The sequence below is a fragment of the Nannobrachium achirus genome (assembly GCF_963921795.1).
Source record: "Nannobrachium achirus genome assembly, chromosome: 14".
NCBI lineage: Eukaryota > Metazoa > Chordata > Actinopteri > Myctophiformes > Myctophidae > Nannobrachium > Nannobrachium achirus.
The window spans coordinates 17,325,978-17,346,473 of record NC_137821.1 but is presented as its reverse complement, the minus strand read 5'-3'; the positions used below and the strand labels follow the sequence as shown (position 1 = coordinate 17,346,473).

Here is a 20,496-nt window from a genome sequence, read left to right as displayed (position 1 = left end):
TTAAACAAATATAAATTAGGCTCACTCATAAGGGGGATGCTTACATAAGCAACACATGGTCCCATAAACTTCTAAAGTCAACATGCCTTACATCCAAGTGTATCTGCATGTACACACATACAGTACAATCACCCCACACACTTACTCACCCACACACACACGCACACATGCAAGCTTGTGCAGAGTGAGATGGCAACAGAATTCCCTCTGTACAACAATGACATTAATAGAATCCATGGCTATCATCATCACATTCAAACAAAAGAAGTTAATCTCAACCAAAAGACAGTCATTTGCTACTGCCTCAAGTTCAACCCCTCATTTGTTTTCCTCTACAGAAATGTCCCTGCAGAGAGCAAACACCTGACAGATGCTATTTAAGCATGCTGAGAGTCCCTAAAAATACATTTGCTCTCGGGCAGTGGTGGACAAAGTACTCAAACCCTTGAGTCAAAGTATAGATCATACCCCTGGTCAAATATTACTCAACGACCTGAGAAAGTTGCTCAAAAAGTAAGCCCTATATGCTTTTACAAATAATTAAGTATTCAAATGTTAAAATTACAAAGTACATTTTCACAGTTTTTATTTTTTATTCATAATGTGTTTTTTGTTTTATTTTGTTGGGGATCCAATCCTAAAAATCTAGTCGAGTCAAAAGTACAATATTTGTCTATGAAATGTAGCCTAAGTGAAAGTCACAAACATAAAAATAAATGAATAGCCTAATAATAATCATAATCACAATAAAAAACAGTCAACAATCTCATGTTAAGTACTGATACAAAAACAAAATGTACTAAAGTCCACCAGTGCTCTTGGGGCAGTGATTTTGCAATTCCTCTGAATGAGTGGCAGCTAGGCCACTCTGAGTCTGTCCATGTCCATCGATAATAAATAACACAATTTGTAACGTGAAGACGCAGCTTAGCCATGCACTACCAGCCACCGTGAATGTGAACTATTTATGTCTTGGAGCATTATCTGCTGTTTTCGCTGCCTTTGTGGGGTGCACCTAATATGCGCATAGGTGCTGGGGTGCAGGGTCAAAGTTCACTGAAAGGCCCAGAGATTCTTTGCCCTTACAAAGACACCGGACCTTTTTATGATGAGTGGCACAAACAGATAGGCTGTTTTAAAAAAAGAGCTATTAAGCCTCATAATTTAACCCTGGAGGTGGAAAGGGAAACAATTCCAAGCCCTCGTCCTCGACTCCCCCATTCTTCAGGTGAAGATTTTTTCCCCCTCTCGAGGGGAAAATAACATTTACATTCCTGTGCTCGGCGTGCTAATAGAGATTAAGCTGAATTCAAGCCTGCGTGTCAGGTGGCAATTCAGGTAGCTCATACCATGCATACCTGTGCTATTGTGTGGCTCTAAAAGGGCACCTCGCTCAACCCTTTGAGCCTGGCTGAGCATGGATGACATTTTCTAGGAACGTTGTTATTATGGTGGCCTGGACAGCTTCAAAAGCAACGAGCGTGGGGGAATACCCGAGTTAAGTAAGCCTTCAAGGAAAATGTCTCTTAAGGCGCGAGTTCAAAAGGAACATGATTTGCCAGCTCTATTAGAATGTATAAATGGTTTCTTAACGAGGAAATATTAGCGTGTCCATTTCCCACAAACAGATTAAGTTGAATAGAGCTTATTGGTCTTGAATCAGTTTATTCAATAATTTAGTTATGATATCCTATTCTATTTTCTGTGTCCTATGGCATACACTGAAGGCTTTCTGTTAAACTGAACTAATCCCTGCTATGAGCTGTCACCCTTCTCTGTCCCAGAGGCTCAGCTGACGTGCTGTAGGCCTACTGGCCGTCCAGGGCCATCTGATGTTGTCAATATTGTTGATGCCTTTGACCATCAGATAAACGATGTAACAACAACTCGTTATTGACCCCATAACCATGCAGTGGACCCCAAAGATAACGCACAGAGCATGACAACCTCCGAGACGCTCAGACGACCCACTGTCTGTTATTCTATGAATATGTACTTGTCTTTGTTGTCTTGTCAGTGTTCAAGGTCCAGTAATTGGACTTGAATGTAACAGAATATGCCTTGTAACATCTGATATCATGCTGGGATATAATGCCCTGCCATTTCCTTTGTTTGTTAGGACCTTTTTGCTGTAGCCTACAGCTGATGCCTTGAGTTATTATTCTTTCTCATAGTACAGTGCTTATTCATTTTACCTAAGCTTTGTGTCTGCTTATTTTTCGTGTGGGTCTCCTTTTTCACTTTGGGTTAGAATATAGGTTTTCTACTCCATCAGTAGCCTATCTATGCCATTGGTTCTCAAAGTGGGGTCCAGGGACCCCCAGGGGTCCTTGAGGGAGTTCCAAGGGGTCCTCAGCTAAATTATAGTTTAGAAACAAATGGACCCTTGTGGCTATGTAGAGTTAAATTAACATAGATTTTACAATATAAATTGGGGTCTCAGAGTTAGAAATACCATTAAATGGGGGTCCGTAGCCTATAATGCATGTCAAACTGGGAAATTGAAATGGTTGAGAATCACTGCTAGAGCTGTACAAATCTTCTCGTATGGGGGTCCCTGGCAATGGCTGGCATGTATATTTAAATGGGTCTGTGAGCTAATAAGTGTCAATTTGACATGAAAAAGTGTGAGAAGAACCAATGACTCATTGGAGAGGTTTCTAAACCTTTAAATAAAAAAAGAGAAGAAAATGAGCTGTTCCTTGTTGTCATTAGCGGAGAATTTGCTACAGCTGAACATACTTTATTTATCTGGTCTGGTGCTGGTCAATAACTAGGCACTCACACATACAGTAAATCCCTACTACTCCAGTCAGGCAAGGCCAAGCACTTGACCTTTGTTGATGGATTTTCTGGTTCAGTTATCACCTCGGGAAGATAATCCCTCTAAAATGGAACACAACCCCCATCGAAATACAACACAAAAACACGGTTATCTGCACAACAACGTTCATATTTAGGTCTATATGTGGAGAGAAGTGTGCTAGACTGAGTGTGTAGGTGTCGAGAGGGAAATAGCCTAGAACCCTAGCTCTGGTCCATCGCTTTCACCTCCCGCATTGCTCCCGGTGAAGCTCTGACAGACCCGTCGGGAAACGCATGGACTCGAGATTGTCGGCCCCGCCGAGCGCTCAATACTAGTGAAAATAAACAAAACCGTTTCACTACTCACCAAACCAAAGGTCGTTTTGCGCTGTTGAAAGTCTATTCTCCGCGGTGGTGAACCCCTCAGCACCCCACCTACTCTGTAAAATACATTATTTTTGGCATGAAATAAAGTGCATCCAACTCGACCGCCGCTTATTTCTGGGTTGTGAACCATTGTATCTGCGGTGGCCGCTAGGTGGCCTGAGGTGTGTGCGTTTTATTTCATGACAAAAATAATGTATTTTACAGAGTAGGTGGGGTGCTGAGGGGTTCACCACCGCGGAGAATAGACTTTCAACAACGCAAAACTACCTTTGGTTTGGTGAGTAGTGAAACGGTTTTGTTTATTTTCACTAGTATTGAGCGCTCGGCGGGGCCGACAATCTCGAGTCCATGCGTTTCCCGACGGGTCTGTCAGAGCTTCACCGGGAGCAATGCGGGAGGTGAAAGCGATGGACCAGAGCTACTAGAACCCTAGACTACAACTTCCAAGTTCGGTTAAGTTCCATCAGTGTGTGCCACATCTCTTCTGACTGCGAGGCACAGCGCGCACAAACCAGCGTGCGCTGCATTGCATGCTTGAGCAAGAAGAGCAGCGGAGTGTTCCTTTAAGAATGTAAGGTGGGTGAGCCCTCTTTTCCCCGACGCGCGGCTGGTATGCAACAACATAAATTTAGCAACAACGTGTTTGCGGGGGCACAGCATATCTGGAAGCGACCGTGAAAGTGTCATGCCGTCTCTCAAGCATTCTTTTATATACTACTACCCCACCTCCTCCCCCGTTGCTGCAATAAGGGGCTGACAGTGTGAGAGAGAGACGCGCGGCAGCAGCCAGAATAGCAGACCTGCTTCTGCTTGCTTGTCCCCGTGTGACTGACTGAGTGGGACTGGGAGCTGTGTCTGGAGACAGTGGACCCACTAGCTGTGTTCTCCCTTGCATCGGAGGAGGAGGACGGTGACAACTCTGGAGATGACACGACCTTTGTTCCTCTGGACCGCTGGACTTGCTCTTCTCGCTGTCTGTGTGAAGGTAGGCGTTTTTCGTGCATATTATCAACGCAACTTTTACTTTATCCTACTTATCAGCAATTATCAGCAGCCTGCGTCTCTCTCTCTCTCTCTCTCTCTCTCTCGCTCTCTCTCTCTCTGCACGCACGCACGCACGCACGCAGCACACACACACACACACACACACACACACACACACACACACCTTTGGACAGTGTTTCTCAAACTTTCAAATGTCAAGGTCTCCCCTTAACTCTGACAGTATACAAATGGGTTAATTTGGTTCCATTTGTACACTGTCAGAGTTACAGACTTGTATGGGTCAATTTAGACCCCCCCCCCCCCCAAAGGAACCCACAGAATCCCTGAATCCACTTTGAGAACCACTTGCACTAGCCTACACCCATAAGAACATGACAGAAGCGTCATTTATTTCAGATTTGAGACATACTGTATGTGTTGGGAAAGTTGACATTTAGGCTACATGGATTATACTAAATGAAACAACAGGGGTAAAAAAAAAAAAACATCCACTGTCTGTGTGTTATTCTGTTCAGCAGTATCACGGTGGAAAGAAATCTACCACCTGTTGGCTCTCAAATTAGGTTATCCTTTGTCTTGCAGTGACACCTTTTTTTACATGACACACAATGATTGACGATTGTTTGCTTTTTATCGTTGGCCAACACCATGGCACACACAGTTTAAGATAAGATAAACCTTCATTCATACAGCAAGTAAAAATTCAGATGTCTTTGTTTTTTTGTTTTTTTTGCACCATCTGCAGTAAAGCATGAAAACACACATAAGAGTAGGGAGATAAAAAACTAGACCAGGTCAACCTGGTTGTGCCAGACCCCCTGTCTGTCATCATCATTTATGACATCATGCCTTTTGTAGGCATGTCATCATCATGTCATCATCATATATACCCTTTATATAGAAAACCCGGACAGACATTTGCTTATGTAGGCCTACCCATTTCATGGGTCTGGCAAATACTCTGACACTAGACACAACTTCTTGCACTGGTCTGATATGAGTTAATATAATATGTGTACTCTGTGAATAAATAGACCTGTAGGAAAGTATATTCTATCACCACCAGTATCAGATGCGATGTCCATGTAGTTCCAAGAAGATTATTGCACACTAGGACTGTCTGTGAGCATGAGGATTAGGTGGCCAATAGACAGCAACAGAGTTTGGAGCAGGTCCCATGGATGATGATGGACAAGAGGCAGAGGATTCTGCAGGGGAGGGAGGGAGGGAGAGAGAGAGAGAGAGAGAGAGAGAGAGAGAGAGATTGAACCTGAACTGGCCTAGATGAGAGCCCTGGTGATTTAGTTACAATGTAATGAACAGTGTCACAGAAGCAACATTAGGCTATTTCAGGAGTTATCAGTTTCTGTCTGGCTTGCGTTGGATACTCCCCCCAACTTCATTGTAATAGAGCATCGCAGCGTAAGTGGTTTACTGGTGCCACTTTAAAATCTCCCATTCATTTCCCCCATAGACGTTTACAAAAATATTTATAACAATTATGTTAAGCCTAGAACCAAGCCATCCAGGATTGCAGTGAATCATGAACATGAAACCTTTGTTTCTATGAAAAGAACATTTTGAAAATCGCTAAACAAAGGGTAGTTATTAAATGTAGCATATCAAATAATGTAATATTAAAATATGTTTTCACATAGGATCAAAGGATTGTATGGTCATGATTCACTGCAATCCTGGATGGCTTGGTTCTGGGCTTAACATAATTGTTATAAATATTTTTGTAAAAGTCTATGGGGAAAATTAATGGGAGATTTTAAGTGGCACCAGTAAACCACTTCCGCTGCGATGCTCTATACTGTACAGCAGGGGTTTTCAAAGTGGGTGAGGGGGCACCCTGGGGTGCCGCGACGGCAGTCCACTGTCCGGCAGAAACCTCGTATCTCCAAGTTTCGAATGTGTACGTCATTTGGTTAAGCAAAGCCCTGCTTCATCATACAAGACTGTCGCACAAAACTAGTGAAAACAGCCGATCTACAAGTGTGCTTGTAGATCTGCTGTTTTCACTAGTTTAGTACATTTTATAGATGATAAATACAAAACACTGCTTATTTTTCGTTTTTGGACATAAAAGGTTTCCACCCGACAACGACGATATGCTATAAATATAAGGTGCTGGGAGTGAAAATTATAATGTACGGGTGCCTCGGATTAAAAAAAAATATTTATGGGGTGCCCTGAGACAAAAAGGTTTGGGAACCCCTGCTGTACAGGGCGGCAGTGGCCACTTGGCAACCCGGAAGGTTCCCAGTTCGATCCCGGGCTCCCCCAGAGTTGGTGTCGAAGTGTCCTCAAGCAAGACACTGAACCCCTAATTGCCCCCGAATGTACTTTCATGATTTCACCTTGGCGTATATTATGTGTGTGTGTGTGTGTGAATGGGTGAATGTAATGCACTATATATAAAGTGCTTTGGATACAGGAGCTATATAAATGTACCATTTACATTTATACTGGGAAAGACTGTGGGTCACCCTGTCAGAGGTCATGGTGGGTTATTTATTGGTCATTGATTTGCTTCCATAGAGATCAATACATGATCATGATTATTAATTGCATTGTTAAACATGTGAGCTCTTTAAAGGTGTCTTTCTTAAGACATGCATTTACGCACGCGCGCGCACACACACACACACACACACACACACACACACACACACACACACACACACACACACACACACACACACACACACACACACACACACACACACACACACACACACACACACACGAAAACACACACAAGAAAACGCCCACAAAACTGTGAAAAGTGATGACTCATCACTTCATCGTTTTCTGGGGCCATTTATAGCCCAAGGAATGTTTTTTGTGCAAAACAAATACTTGCAATGGATTCAGCATCATGACAAACCCCTAGTTAGACCCCGCACATCCTACTTAAAGCAGATTTGTTTCTGGGTATTTTCCTCCTGTATAGAAAGTCGATGGGAGCCCAACTTGATTTGGCCGCTGTGGCGACCCCGAAGGTCGCCGACTCGGGCACCCTAGCTAAATCATTAGAGCATGCCCTGGGCTACATCTGTGCAAAATTTGGCGCTTTTAGTGTAATTAGCACGAAAGGACCATGTTATCTTCCTAACGCCCCCGACTATATAACAGTGGGACTTGGATGCCACTGCCCACTGCCAGAGTTTTTAAACGACCGGGACAGGTGCTAACTAATGGAACTTCAAGGTGATCTGGTGCTGAAACACTCTGGCTGGCCACCAACCTCACAGACTCAGCTCAGCTTGTCATCAACGCTCTAATCAGACAGTGTTTTGTCGGTGTCAGAGAGAGAGACACGCTTCTCGATAGGTTTTGCAACTCTGGCTGCACCTCTGGTTTGTTTACTCCCACAGTTCAGGCATGCGAGAAATACGAAAGATTAAGCACCACCGGTGCAAATATTGATACCTGACTGAGATGTGTTTTACTGGAAACCTTCCACAAATGTTGTTGTAGTAGGAACTAGGGATGGGACGATATGAAAAATTAATGTCACGATTATGTCACCAAAAATATTAGGATTTGCGATATTATCGCGATAATCAAAATACCCCCATTATCCTGGGGCGGAACATTTGCCAAAAAATAGCAGATCTACAAGCTCACAACGCGTAGATGTGCCAATTATTTTCAAAGAGATCTGGTAGAGAGTGAAAAAAAGAGTGTATCAAGTATGTTATTTCCAGGTCTGTTTTACCAATTTTAGAGGGTTTAAATGGTACCGAATATGCAGCTCGGCAAATAAAAGGTGAATTAATCTCAGTGCATGATGGAGGATAATTTCACGATAAATGTAAATCTCCACGATACAATTATTGTGATTTGTGAGTGTTTTTTTATCACGTTAAACGATAACGATTATGGTCCCATCCCTAGTAGGAACAATGTTTTATGACGTGTGTACGTGGGGAGGGGGGAACTGGTGAGAGGGAGATGCGCACACAGTAACAGGAGAAAAAATTAGAGATGGCATCGCAAGATGCGTATAACATGTAGGATTTCTATCCCAGGCCATGCAGGAGCACATGTGTGAGGGTCTACTCTAGACTCCGTGACCACTACACTTTACACAAACCTTTGTTTTCTATGTAGAAAAAGGCTAAAATGACCCCGGGTCATCACCCCCCCTCCTGTGATTGAAGCTCCGTAAAACAGTCACAATTCTTCTGAAGAGTATTAGAGAAAGCAGTCATATGGTCAGTGAGTCAGTCCCATGGTTCAAATGGTTGGAACATGCCGTTGGCACCCGCGAGCAATGTGGGTTTAATTCCTGTACAGGCCAATATGTTAACTGAAAGTTGTGTCTGATGAAAGTGCCTCGTAAATGACTGTACTTATCTTGATTAGCCGTTTCATTTCCAAGATCTTTTTTTTCTTCTTTTCTTTTCAAAAGACAGGCATGTGTGTGTGTGTGTGTAGTGCACACGGATACACATGCACATGCAGCAGTCTTTCACTCTCTCTTTCTAGCCCACTGGCATGCTCTCTCTCTCACTCGCTTACGCACGCGTGGGCGGCTGGGCGCACACACACACACACACACACACACACACACACACACACACACACACACACACACACACACACACACACACACACACACACACAATCACAGCTTCTGGTTTTCTACAATTTCTAATGGTTTGATTGCCTCTGCCTCTGTAAAATTGAGTGATTGAATCAGGTCTCTCTTGGCTTAGCTCAAATGGTGACCAGCAGTTTGTGATTGACACTAGAGCACCACTTTCCCCCCGAGGCCCCTTGAGTCAGCAGTGAACATTTACTGTCTGTCTGTCTTGGACACAAACACAAAATGCACGCCTGCTTGAACACACGCCTGCACACACGCCTGCACACACACACACACACACACACGCACGCACGCACGCACGCACGCACGCACGCACGCACGCACGCACGCACGCACGCACGCACGCACGCACGCACAGACACACACACACACACACGCACGCACAGACACACACACACACACACACACACACGCACCATAACACTCACACACACGCACACACCAAATTGACCCAGAGGAACTATGCCTCAGATAGCCGAGGAACAAAGTCTTCAGACCTTCGCGACGCAAGAGCGTTTCTCCGACTTCTGTCCATCGTTATCCATCATTGTTCGTTGTTATAACATCTGTTTGCTCTGCACGACTGTTACTTTCTGTTTGAGTGGGATGGGATGCCGTGGTCATTGGTGTGCATGTGGTTGTTGTTGGAGGTTACGGTGAGTCAGTGTGATTTGTGTGCTCTGCATGGCCACAAGGTGACCACATGTGATTTGTGGAAGTTCAGGTCGCTCTCGATCCACTCCTGTGGCCTGTGTGTGTGTGTGTGTGTGTGTGTGTGTGCACCAAAAACTAAACGTTTTCTCCTTTAAAACCAGCTGATGTTCAGGGAGGCTGTGCGCTCCAGCGGAGGAGGCTGCACCCTCAAAAGGCATTTAGATCAAATCTAGTGCTTTTGTTTTTGTGTGTCGGCTTTGATTATGGACAGTTTTGATGATGGTCTGCACACACCTCGCCGTTCATTTCCCAACCGTGATTTGATGTTGAATTAGGAAAGAGTTACTCGAATTCTATGGTCTGAGTTAGGGATGGGATGATATTAAAATTTCATATCACGATTATTGTGACAAAATAAATCGTGATTTACAATATTATCGCGATAATCAAAATCTATTATCTTGGGGCAGAACATTTGCCAAAAAATAGCAGATCTACAAGCTCACAATGCGTCGCATCGCGACGCGTTGTGAGCTTGTAGATCGGCTATTTTTTGGCAAAGACATTTGAGAGTAAAAAAAAGACTATCAAGTACGTATATAAGTACCTTTTACCAATTTTATAGATGGTTCAAGTGGTACCGGATATGCAGCTTGGCAAATAAAAGGAGAATTGATCCCATTCCGTTACGGAGGACGATATCACGATAAATGAAATGTCCCCGATACGATGATTGTATGTGTTTTTTATCACGATAAACGATAATATTGCATATCGTCCCATCCCTAGTCTGAGTCCTCCATCTCCATCCTGAGGTATTCAGAGAAGGAGGGTGGTCCAGGCCAGGGGTCAAGTAGGGTTTGCAGCGCACAAACGGTCCCCAAGTCAACGCTCAGTCAGTCAGCAACTTCCCCCACGTTCGGATATAAAGCCCCTCCTCCTCCATACCCCCCCTGCTTGTTTGATCAGAAAGACCTCAAACGACCCAATTAGCTTTCACGAGCCCCTTTGTTGTGGACACAAGTGGAATGGGAAGTGAATTAACTTTGAGAGGAAAAGTCGGTCCCACTCGAGAGAGAGAGGGCGAAGGAGAGGGTCTTCACTCAGAGAACATCTGGCCAGTGATGGATGCACGGAGCCAGTTCTTGGAGTGCGTTAACAAGAGCGAGTGTTTTCAGTTACACTGCTACAACTCTCATACTCATCTCATTGTTCCCATCTGGCGCTGATCTGGGGGGGACTGAAACCGTGTGTGTGTGTGTGTGTGTGTGTGTGTGTGTGTGTGTGTGTGTGTGTGTGTGTGTGTGTGTGTGTGTGTGTGTGTGTGTGTGTGTGTGTGTGTGTGTGTGTGTGTGTGTGTGTGTGTGTGTGTGTGTGTGTGTGTGTGTGTGTGTGTGTGTGCATGATTACAAATTCTGCATTTGTGTGTGTGATGTGTGTGATATGTGTATAATCTATCTATTTATCTATATCTATCGATCTAAATCTATTAAAGGAGTAGTTCACCCCCAAAATTACTTTTTTTTCCTATTGATTACTCACCCGATGGAGACTTGAATTCATGGATATGTTTTAGTTTTTGGGAGTGAACTACTCCTTTAATGTCTATTGTCTCCATATCTGACCTCTAAATGAATGCCATTGGTCATCCTCTAATTACTTAATCCCTATTTCATACTGTGATACGACCGTGTCACATATCAGATCTGATCTACAAGCTTTGCAACGTCACACATTGTGAGCTTGTAGACCTGCTATTTTCGCCATAGGGACACCAGGTTGAAATCGGTTATGTCCTCCTGTCTGTGTGGTTTAAGTATTTAACCAATGAAAAACAAGAGCGTGTGACTAATAACTACACTGGAACACAGTTTATTAAGCACACAACGCCTCGCATTGTCTGCTTGTAGATCGGCTTTTTTCACTAGTTTAAATCGTTTTTAAAATGATAAATGCAAAACGAATGGTTTTGGACATATTGTACAAGGTTTCCACCCGACAACGACGATATAGTGTAGCCTATATATTTTTTTAAATCTCATTGATATTCTTGGCACAGTGGCCAACATTCCTTGTTGTAAGTCCCTTAGGTGCAGGTATGCTATGATGCCCCTCTGCTGGCCCTGGACATCCGCACAGTCGCACACCAGTCATTTTTCTTTAGAGCAGGGCCAAAAGGAAGTTCCTTTCACACCCTTTTCATTGGGTCACAGTCTGTGTAAGAATCCTGTACACCACTCAGTGGATTCCAGCTGTGCCTTGCAAATGTTAGGCTATTAGATGTATTGGAGAATTCTTTACATCAACATATGCTGATAGAAGTGTTTGACTGTAACCTAGCTGATGCTCATATCCAAATCCACAGCTAAGATAATTGCAACGATTTACCCAGCCAAAGGTTTGTTAAAGGATGCTTGGTGGTGACAATTTCAACCTGGCTATCCTATCACCTGAGAAATCACCTTGAATCAATGAATATGTAAATGTGGGCATGCCGGCTAGCAGGGCCGGGGCAATTCCCTCTCTGCTATCTTAATATTTTCAAATGGTGCCGTCGTGTTAGAGATGGAACATTCTCGAGTATCGATGGGCATTTCCACATTGTCTTGCGAAAACCCAGTGATGACTGACACTTTTTTCCTAGCCGGGGCGGCAGACAAATGGAGGCTGACAAGACCAAATGCTTTTGTCATTACCTCACGATCCTCGTTTTCAGCTCACATCAGGAACTGATGAATCCGGGCTGATCGAGCCACGTGAAGATCGGAAGGACGCAAGAATGGGGCGAACGACGAGATCCTCACCGTCCTCCTCCTCCTCCTCCAAGACGCAGTGGAACCTGATAGTGTTGTTTGCCTTGCCACAGCTTGATGCTGAGTGCTAATAACATGGCGTGACAGAGTGCCCAAAGGAGCCCATGCATTGCCAGTAAATGGCACCGCTCTGTGGAATCATGCGCCGGCACCGCGCCAAACTGTAAGCAAAGGGGCATGTTGTTCAGAGCAAGCCCATAATGAACTTTTGTGTGTGTGTGTGTGTGTGTGTGTGTGTGTGTGTGTGTGTGTGTGTGTGTGTGTGTGTGTGTGTGTGTGTGTGTGTGTGTGTGTGTGTGTGTGTGTGTGTGTGTGTGTGTGTGTGTGTGTGTGTGTGTGTGTGTGTGTTTTTCTATACACAAATGAGAGTGTTTCATAGTGCCACACTGTTTAGAACAGGCGCGTGCACACATAGACCTCCAAGTCCCCTCTCCAGACCATAAATGCAAATGCCCCTTTTTCCATGCCATACCTGAAGGCAGCGTTCAAGAGAATTGCCTTGTCCAAACTCTCCTGAACTTGAACGCAGCATCTTATGTTGAAAGAATTGCCCTCTCTGTGTAGAAACCCATGCCGTTACATCTCCAGTATTGACTTGATTATGCTTAGTTCAGTGTGGTATCAAGCACCGAAAATAGCCGACCTCCGAGCTCACAACGACGCGTTGTGAGCTTGGAGGTCTGCTATTTTCAATATTTTCACACAAAGGCCCTTTTAGAAATGTCAGCCCCTGCCTCTGTAACATTCTCTGCACGTCCCTGGTTTAGAAAGACGCCCCCCTCCCATACTTGCTCTGAGTTTGGCATTGTGGGTTGCCAGTGCCACACATTGATAAGGACCAGCAGAGGGCACTGTTACAACAGAGGGTCCCCTTCTTCCTGCCCTCTGCGACAGACAGTCACTGTGGCTCTCTCACACCCGGCCGTCACTGAGGAGGGCTCTCTCCCCATTGTGAATGTGCAGGTGGCTGCCCTCTTGGTTCCTCCCTTTTCTTTTCTTTTCTTTTTGTACTTGTTCCCTCATCGCGAGGTTTATTTGTTGTTTGCCGGGTTCCGGGCCGGGCTTGAAAGCCGAGCCTCTTGGCATCCAGTTCCTCTGATGAAAACGTCTTGGGCCCTCGTTTTTCTTTTGTGTGTGAGAGCCTGTGTCCTCCACATCAACATGATTGAGTGTTGTTGTTTTATCCCGGTGTGTGTTCCTGGACTCCATTCCGTATTGTATTTTTTTTTATATGCAGCGGTGGCCCCTTGTGCATCATCATCTGGCTTCCACATTTATTGTTATTTCTTCTTTGCAAACAGCGCTGCCTCAAAGCCATCTAGCCCCGGATCAGGCTCTGGCTCTGGCGTCGGAGCATGTGTGCGGCTAATAGCCCCGAGTTCCGTCTGCGCTTTTAGACTGGACCTGACCATCGGGTCTGTCCCGGGGCAGGGTTACGGCGACCAGGGGAGTAGTATAGCTATAACGAGAGGGACCACAGCAGCAACTATAGGCCGACTCCTGCAGCCTAATTAGAGGGGAGAGCAGGTAGAATGTGAGCGTGTCTTTGTGAAACGTTATCAGTGGGGTTTGTCCGGGAGGGGAGGTACGGTAGTAGGAGCCAGGTCAGACGGGCACTTAAGAGAGAAGGAGCGAGGGATGAAAGAAGGGAGGGGGGGGGGGAGGGGGTTGGAGCAGGGGCGTCACGGGGGGGGGGGGGGGGGGGGGGAGTGGGACTGAGTTACTATAGGGCCCAAGGTGGAGGGGCCTTCATTATGAATGCTACAAATAAATAGCAGATATACAAGCTCACAGTGCCGCGCTGCGAGCTATTTTTGCAAAGTCATGAAAATGTGTGCAAATCTTTGAATACATGTATTTTTTAAGAGAACATTTTGTAACAAAGATTTTGCTTCTGGGGGGTCCCTGGAACTAAATATTTTGAGATGGGGGGTCCGTGGCCAAATACATATAATTTTGGGGGTCCTTCACATGAAAAGGTTTGAGCACCACTGACATAGAAACATAGGTTTTAAAAAAATAACCTTAGAAGGATTTGAAATATTCAAAGACACATTTCCAGTCCACGATTTTTCAAAAATAGCAGATCTACAAGCTCGCAGCGCGGCACTCGGTGCCGCGCTGTGAGCTTGTATATCTGCTATTTTTCAATAGTTAAAGCACAAAGTAATAATGCGTTCCCATTGTACCCAGGGCCCAGAATCTGGTGCGACACCCCTGGGTAGGAGGAAGGTCATCAGGAAGAGGTTTGGAGGGGAGGGGGGGGGGGGGGAGAGGATACAGAGCTTGAAACAAGGGAGGGGAGGGAAATGGAGCATCTGACGAAATGCCTCTCACGAAGATAGTTACAGTATTCTCAATCCTTTTCGGTAATTGTTGAGTCAAGTTACAGGACTGGAGAGATGAAGGAGCGTGTTGGGAAACACGAGGTGACAAGGTATGCGGAGGAGCGATGTGTCGATATGGATTGGAATTGTAGAGCATGAGCGATGCCAGATCTTTGGGTCTGATCCCGATTTTTCCGGATAATCCCAGAACATCGATTCCTGTTGTTTTGACAGATATTTTGGCCAAAAGTTCCAAATGTTCACTTTGAAAAACGCAGATTTGATCAAATCTGCGTTTTAACTTATAATCAAGCTTTTGATAGATAAAAAAACACATATTCTGAACTTCATTCACTTTGTTCATAAACTGACTCTTACGCCCTACAATATCACAAAATGTCACGTTGCGAGCTTGAATTTCTGAAATATTTGGCCTATCATTAAAAAGCAGGACACATTGGCTACATAATCGCAGATACCGATGTTGTCAAAAAGTCAAATAATTGCCAACATATCAGTCTGACAGAGATATCGGTCTGGCTCTAGAAAGAAGCACGATTCAAAGTAAACTTATGAGCAGGTAAGACCAGCACTGCACCACATGTGGCACAATGGTAGTTGGGAGTAGAATAAACTTGAATACAATGTAAAGTCTTTATTTCTCCCTCTGGGTATGACACATAGTCAACTTGGCCTTAATCACCAAAAAAAAACTGTGTCGTATAGAAAAAACAGTTCACTGCGCAGAGAGACACAAACGGAAGGAAGTGCTCACTCTCACCACATTTGGTGGCGGCATAGCTGAATGGTTAGGGAGCCCGCCTGGGGAACCAGAGCCACCAGAGCCTCTGGTTATCCCAGGTTCGATTCCAGGCCAGGGTAGCAACTTCGATGTGTGACTCTCTTTTTTTTTAAGATTTGTTTTTGGGCTTTTTATGCCTTTATTTGATAGGACAGTAGACTGACAGGAAATGGGGAGAAAGATGGGGAATGACATGCGGCAAAGGTCGTCCGGTTCGGGAATCGAACCGGCGACGCCAGCAGGCATCATAGCCTAGTATGTGGTATGCACTTTGACCACCAGGCCAGCGGGCGCCCCGGTGTGTGACTCTCTTAACCCCAAATTACTCACACACTCCTTGTGGGCAGCGAGGAAATAGGTATATATTATTATTACATTTGAGCAATCAGTAGGCCATGGACATAAAGGAAGAGAGGGCTTTTTGGATTTGGACATAACCAAGCTCTATACCACCGAACAGCGAAGCTAGACGATAACGCAATAACGCATCCTGTCGCAATTTGTTGTTTAAGCAATCTTTTTAACTCACTTAGCGCCGAGCGAGCCAGATTTCAATATGAATCTGCGCTTATAACGCCAGGAAATAGCTATATTGAATCCCCAAAATCACATTACATAAACAGGTACACGTGCCTGCAGATGCCACAAGATGACCACTAGAGTGAGCCATAGCCCATTGACTTTCCATGGTCCCATGTTAAGTCAGAATAAAAAACAAGGTTCATGACATAACAGGATGGTACAATGACATGCTCTCCATTGACATTCAATGGACAGGCCGCGGGCCGCCATTTGAGCTCAATACTGCTCAATTCGTGCTTGATCGTCTCAAACCACCATTGGTATGGGCATCGGAACGTATATAGATGCCACACAGAAAGTTTCCGAATCAAAATCCGACCTAGTGAAGCTACGTGAGGGTCGGATGGTTTGCATTGAGCCTAGCGGCTAACAGAGGCCTACGTAAACAGGAAGCTATGGCTTAAAGGTGACGTCATAATCGTATCCTTTTTTTTCACGGTTTTCATCTGTATGCTAGTCGAAGGTAAGCTAACCGTTCCGCTCCGTCTATCAACCCAAATTAAAAGCTTAAACAATGCTTTTATATAAAAGTCGCTCCGAGTCGCTCGGCACTAAACGCCATCATTAGTTAGTCGCCCCGAAAGTCGCTCGGCGCTAAGTGAGTTAAGTAGGTTAACCATTTTTTTGTTAGCAGTAGGGACATTAGACAATGGACAACTTCTGATATGTACATACAGCAGTAGTTCATATCTAGACAACAAAAGTAATTTATATATAATTGTATTATTTTAAATGTCTGTGCCACACTTTTATACGTCTTTTACTCAAGAACATTTTGAACTCTGGACTTTTACTACTATACTTAACCATGAAAATGACCAGAACAAGGCCCATGCCTTTTTAGTTGTACTATCCTTGTGGGAGAGACATCCTTAGGGACCAACAACTTGTTGGTCCTGACAAAGGCAGCAAAACAACACACACACTCACACGCGGACACACGCACGCGCGCGCACACACACACACACACACACACACACACACGCACACACGCAGGATGTGCCAGAGGGAGAAGGATATGGATGGAGTGAGAGGAGAAGAGAGTTGTATGGGGGGACATGCACAGAGGAGTGGAGGCCGAGCAGCAGTGGAGAGGAGGAGTGTGAGAGGTTACCACCGTGAAGGATCAAACAGAGATGCATGCATTAGCGGCAACACGGAGGTCCAGCATTTCTGGAGGAAAGAGCAGGGGGAGGCCGGAGACCAGAAGGGGGGAGTCACCTGCAGGAGTGGAAGGAGGGTTGGATAGACCAGTGTTTCTCAAATTTTAAAATGTCAATGTCTCCCCTGTTGTTATTTCGTTCGTAGCAGGCCCTTGTTTTCGAGCTCCATCCCTATCCATGGGAGGAGAGAGTGATTAAGGTCTCTGTGGGTCTCTGTCAGAGAGGAGGCTGGTGAGAGGGAGAGAGAGAGAGAGAAAGATGTGTACAGACTAGGGATGGGTCGATATGAAAATGTCATATTACGATTATTGTGACAAAATAATGTTTTACAATATTATCGCGATGATCAAAATCCATTATCCTGGGGCGGAACATTTGCCAAAAAATAGCAGATCTTGTGAGCTTGTAGATCGGAATTTTTTTGGCAAAGACATTTGATAGAGAGTGAAAAAAAGACTGTATCAAGTACATATATTATAAGTACCTTACTAATTATAGAGGGTTTAAGTGGTACCAGATATGCAGCTCTGCAAACAAAAGGTGAATTGATCCCAGTGCATGACAGAGGACGATATCACGATAAATGAAACCTCCACGATACGATTATTGTTTTTTTTTTACCATGATAAACGATAATACCGCGTATCGTCCCATCCCCACCAGAACAGACAGAAAGAGGTGGATCCTTAGCAGGGAGTGTGTCTGCGGTGCGGCTCCCTGACAGGTTCTCCACGCCTGGCCGGGGTCAATGTTTGCGTCGCTAATGACCACCATGCTGTGGTCGCTCTCACGACTGCACCAAGTGCCCGCTGCGCTCGGCCACATGTGCTCTGGGTAAACAGTCCTGTCCCGCGCTGCCTCAGCCAAGCACTATACAGACTATTGCCACAACCTCTGTTGTTTGCCTTCCTACAGCATGTGTGTGTATATTTGCAAGGGCATTTCTATAGTGCACTGTTGAACGTGTGTGTACACATTACACACACGGATGAATGCACACAATAACAAAACGTGTATTTGGATCGATTATTCTTTTATTACGTTGGGAGATTTTCTAAAGAACATACAGTAAAGTGAAGAGTTGGCTTAAACAGACAGATATACGTCTGGGACGAGTGGATTTTTGTCATGGGGGTTTTTAACAAGAGTTCTGTCAGCTTTCTGCCAGCTCATTGTTCTTGTGGTTAGAGTGTCCGTACTGTCCGCCCTGAGACTGGGAGGTCGGGGTTCGAACCCCAGCCGGGTCATACCAAAGGCTCTGAGAAAATGGGACCCAATGCCTCCCTGCTTGGCACTCAGCATCAAGGGTTGGATTGGGGGTAAGCGTCATGTCCAGGGGGTGTACTTGTACATGAAGCTGCCTCTACAGAATCAGGAGATAGGCTCCTGCCCTATGGGCCTCATGGCTCTGCAAGGCTTACTCTGTCAGCTTCCCTGTGTTAGCTGATCTGATTGAACGAGTGGGGTTATGGGGATCGATCAGGCTTTGAAGGTATGGAGGTGCCATACCTTTGGATGCTTTGAAGGCCAGCATCAGTGTTTTGTACTCTGTGCGCAGTGTGCGGGCAGCCATTGGAGGGAGCGGAGAAGGGGTGTGACATGTGAACATTTTGGCTGGTTGAAGACCAATCGTGCTGCGGCATTCTGGATCAATTGGAGAGCCTTAAGTGCACATACCGGGAGGCCAGTGAGGAGAGAGTTAAAGTAGTCGAGTTTTGACATGACTGGATGTGGACTCCTGGGTGAGCGACTGCCCGGGCTACGCCAGCGGTCCAAGTCACTGTTCAAGTGTTCTTGAGCAAGACACTGAACCCCTGACTGCTCCTGATGAGCAGGATGGTGCCTTGCATGGTTTCCTCTAACATAGGTGTGTGTGTGTGTGTGTGTGTGTGTGTGTGTGTGTGTGTGTGTGTGTGTGTGTGTGTGTGTGTGTGTGTGTGTGTGTGTGTGTGTGTGTGTGTGTGTGTGTGTGTGTGTGTGTGTGTGTGTGTGTGTGTGTGTGTGTGTGTGTGTGTGTGTGAATGGGTGAATGTAATGCACATTGTAAAGCACTTTGGACAAAGCTGTATAAATGCCCAAAATAGGGACGGACACCAGGTTGAAAATGGTTGAATACTATTGAACAGGTCTCTGACTGAGGTGTGTGCTAGCATGTCTCCGCATCTCGTGACCTGTGTGTGTGTGTGTGTGTGTGTGTGTGTGTGTGTGTGTGACCATGGGAGCAGAGGTCTCCTCTGTCTTCTCATTCCCAGGCAGCTCACAGGGATTACCTAGGCCATGGAGCCCTCTCTGAAACACACACACACACACACACACACACACACACACACACACACACACACACACACACACACACACACACACACGCGCGCCCAGATGCACACATGCACGCACACTCGCACACACTCTGGGGTGAGCACTGACAGAGTGCAGATGTAGCGGCCCGTTGAGCAGACGAACTGGCCCCTGTAAAGAGGCCGAGGCCTCCCCTCGGAGGAAGCCGTTGCCTGGGAAATTTGTTCGGCTTCGTATGTACATAATATGTGCATGTATGTGCACACGCACACACACACACACACACACATGCCGGTGCTGCGTACTGTATAAATGGGATCCACAGCTTAATGTTCTGTATATTTGTATAAGTGTGTTGATCTGTGTTATATTTTCCGTGTGATTTGTGTGGATTTAACATGTGATTCTGTGCATGCGTGCGTGTTTGAGCGTGTGTGCGCGCGCACACGTGTGTGTGTGTGTGCGTGCGCGTGCGTGAGCGGCCCAGGCAGGTAGCAGGCCGTGGGAAGCAGACACACAGCTTTTATGAAGCCTATAAGCAGCGGTGATCTCGGGAGATCTGTAACACTGCAGAACATGTCAACTGAATACATATAGTGTATATCCATTTGTAGATGTATACTGTAGAGCTCGATAACTTATGCAACATTTGTACATGTACAGTATGTAGGGTGACGCAGAGTTTATCCAAACAAATAAACATTCCTTTTTCTGCCTGATGTTGTTTTTGTTTCTCCCGTTCTGCCACTGGAACATTTAGCATTTATGTGAAGTGAGGATGTCTTTGCTGAAGTGAGTTAAGAAGACCGATTTACAGAGCATAAATTAGGCCGGTGTTTCTCAAACTTTCACATTTCAAGGTCTTCCCTTAACTCTGACAGTGTACAAATGGAACCAAATGGACCCTTTGCCAGAGTTAGAGACTTGTATGGGTCAATTTAGACCCCCATAAAGGAACCCACAGAGTTCCTGGAATCCACTTTGAGATCCACTGAATTAAGCGTCTTAGCGGACGAGATGCAGCACTGATACAAACGTGAAT

General features: G+C 45.3%; 1 protein-coding gene across 2 annotated transcripts in view; it reads left to right on the top strand.

The window, feature by feature from the left end:
* The first annotated feature begins 4,040 nt into the window (after positions 1-4,040).
* LOC308298558 (ADAMTS-like protein 1) overlaps positions 4,041-20,496 on the top strand; it is a 252,161-nt gene continuing 235,705 nt past the window's right edge. For both annotated transcript variants that reach the window (XM_080742197.1, XM_080742196.1), the window contains exon 1: positions 4,041-4,177. In XM_080742197.1, coding sequence (XP_080598323.1) covers positions 4,118-4,177 — 60 coding nt within the window. In that variant the 5' untranslated portion in view covers positions 4,041-4,117. The remainder of the gene's footprint in view (positions 4,178-20,496) is intronic.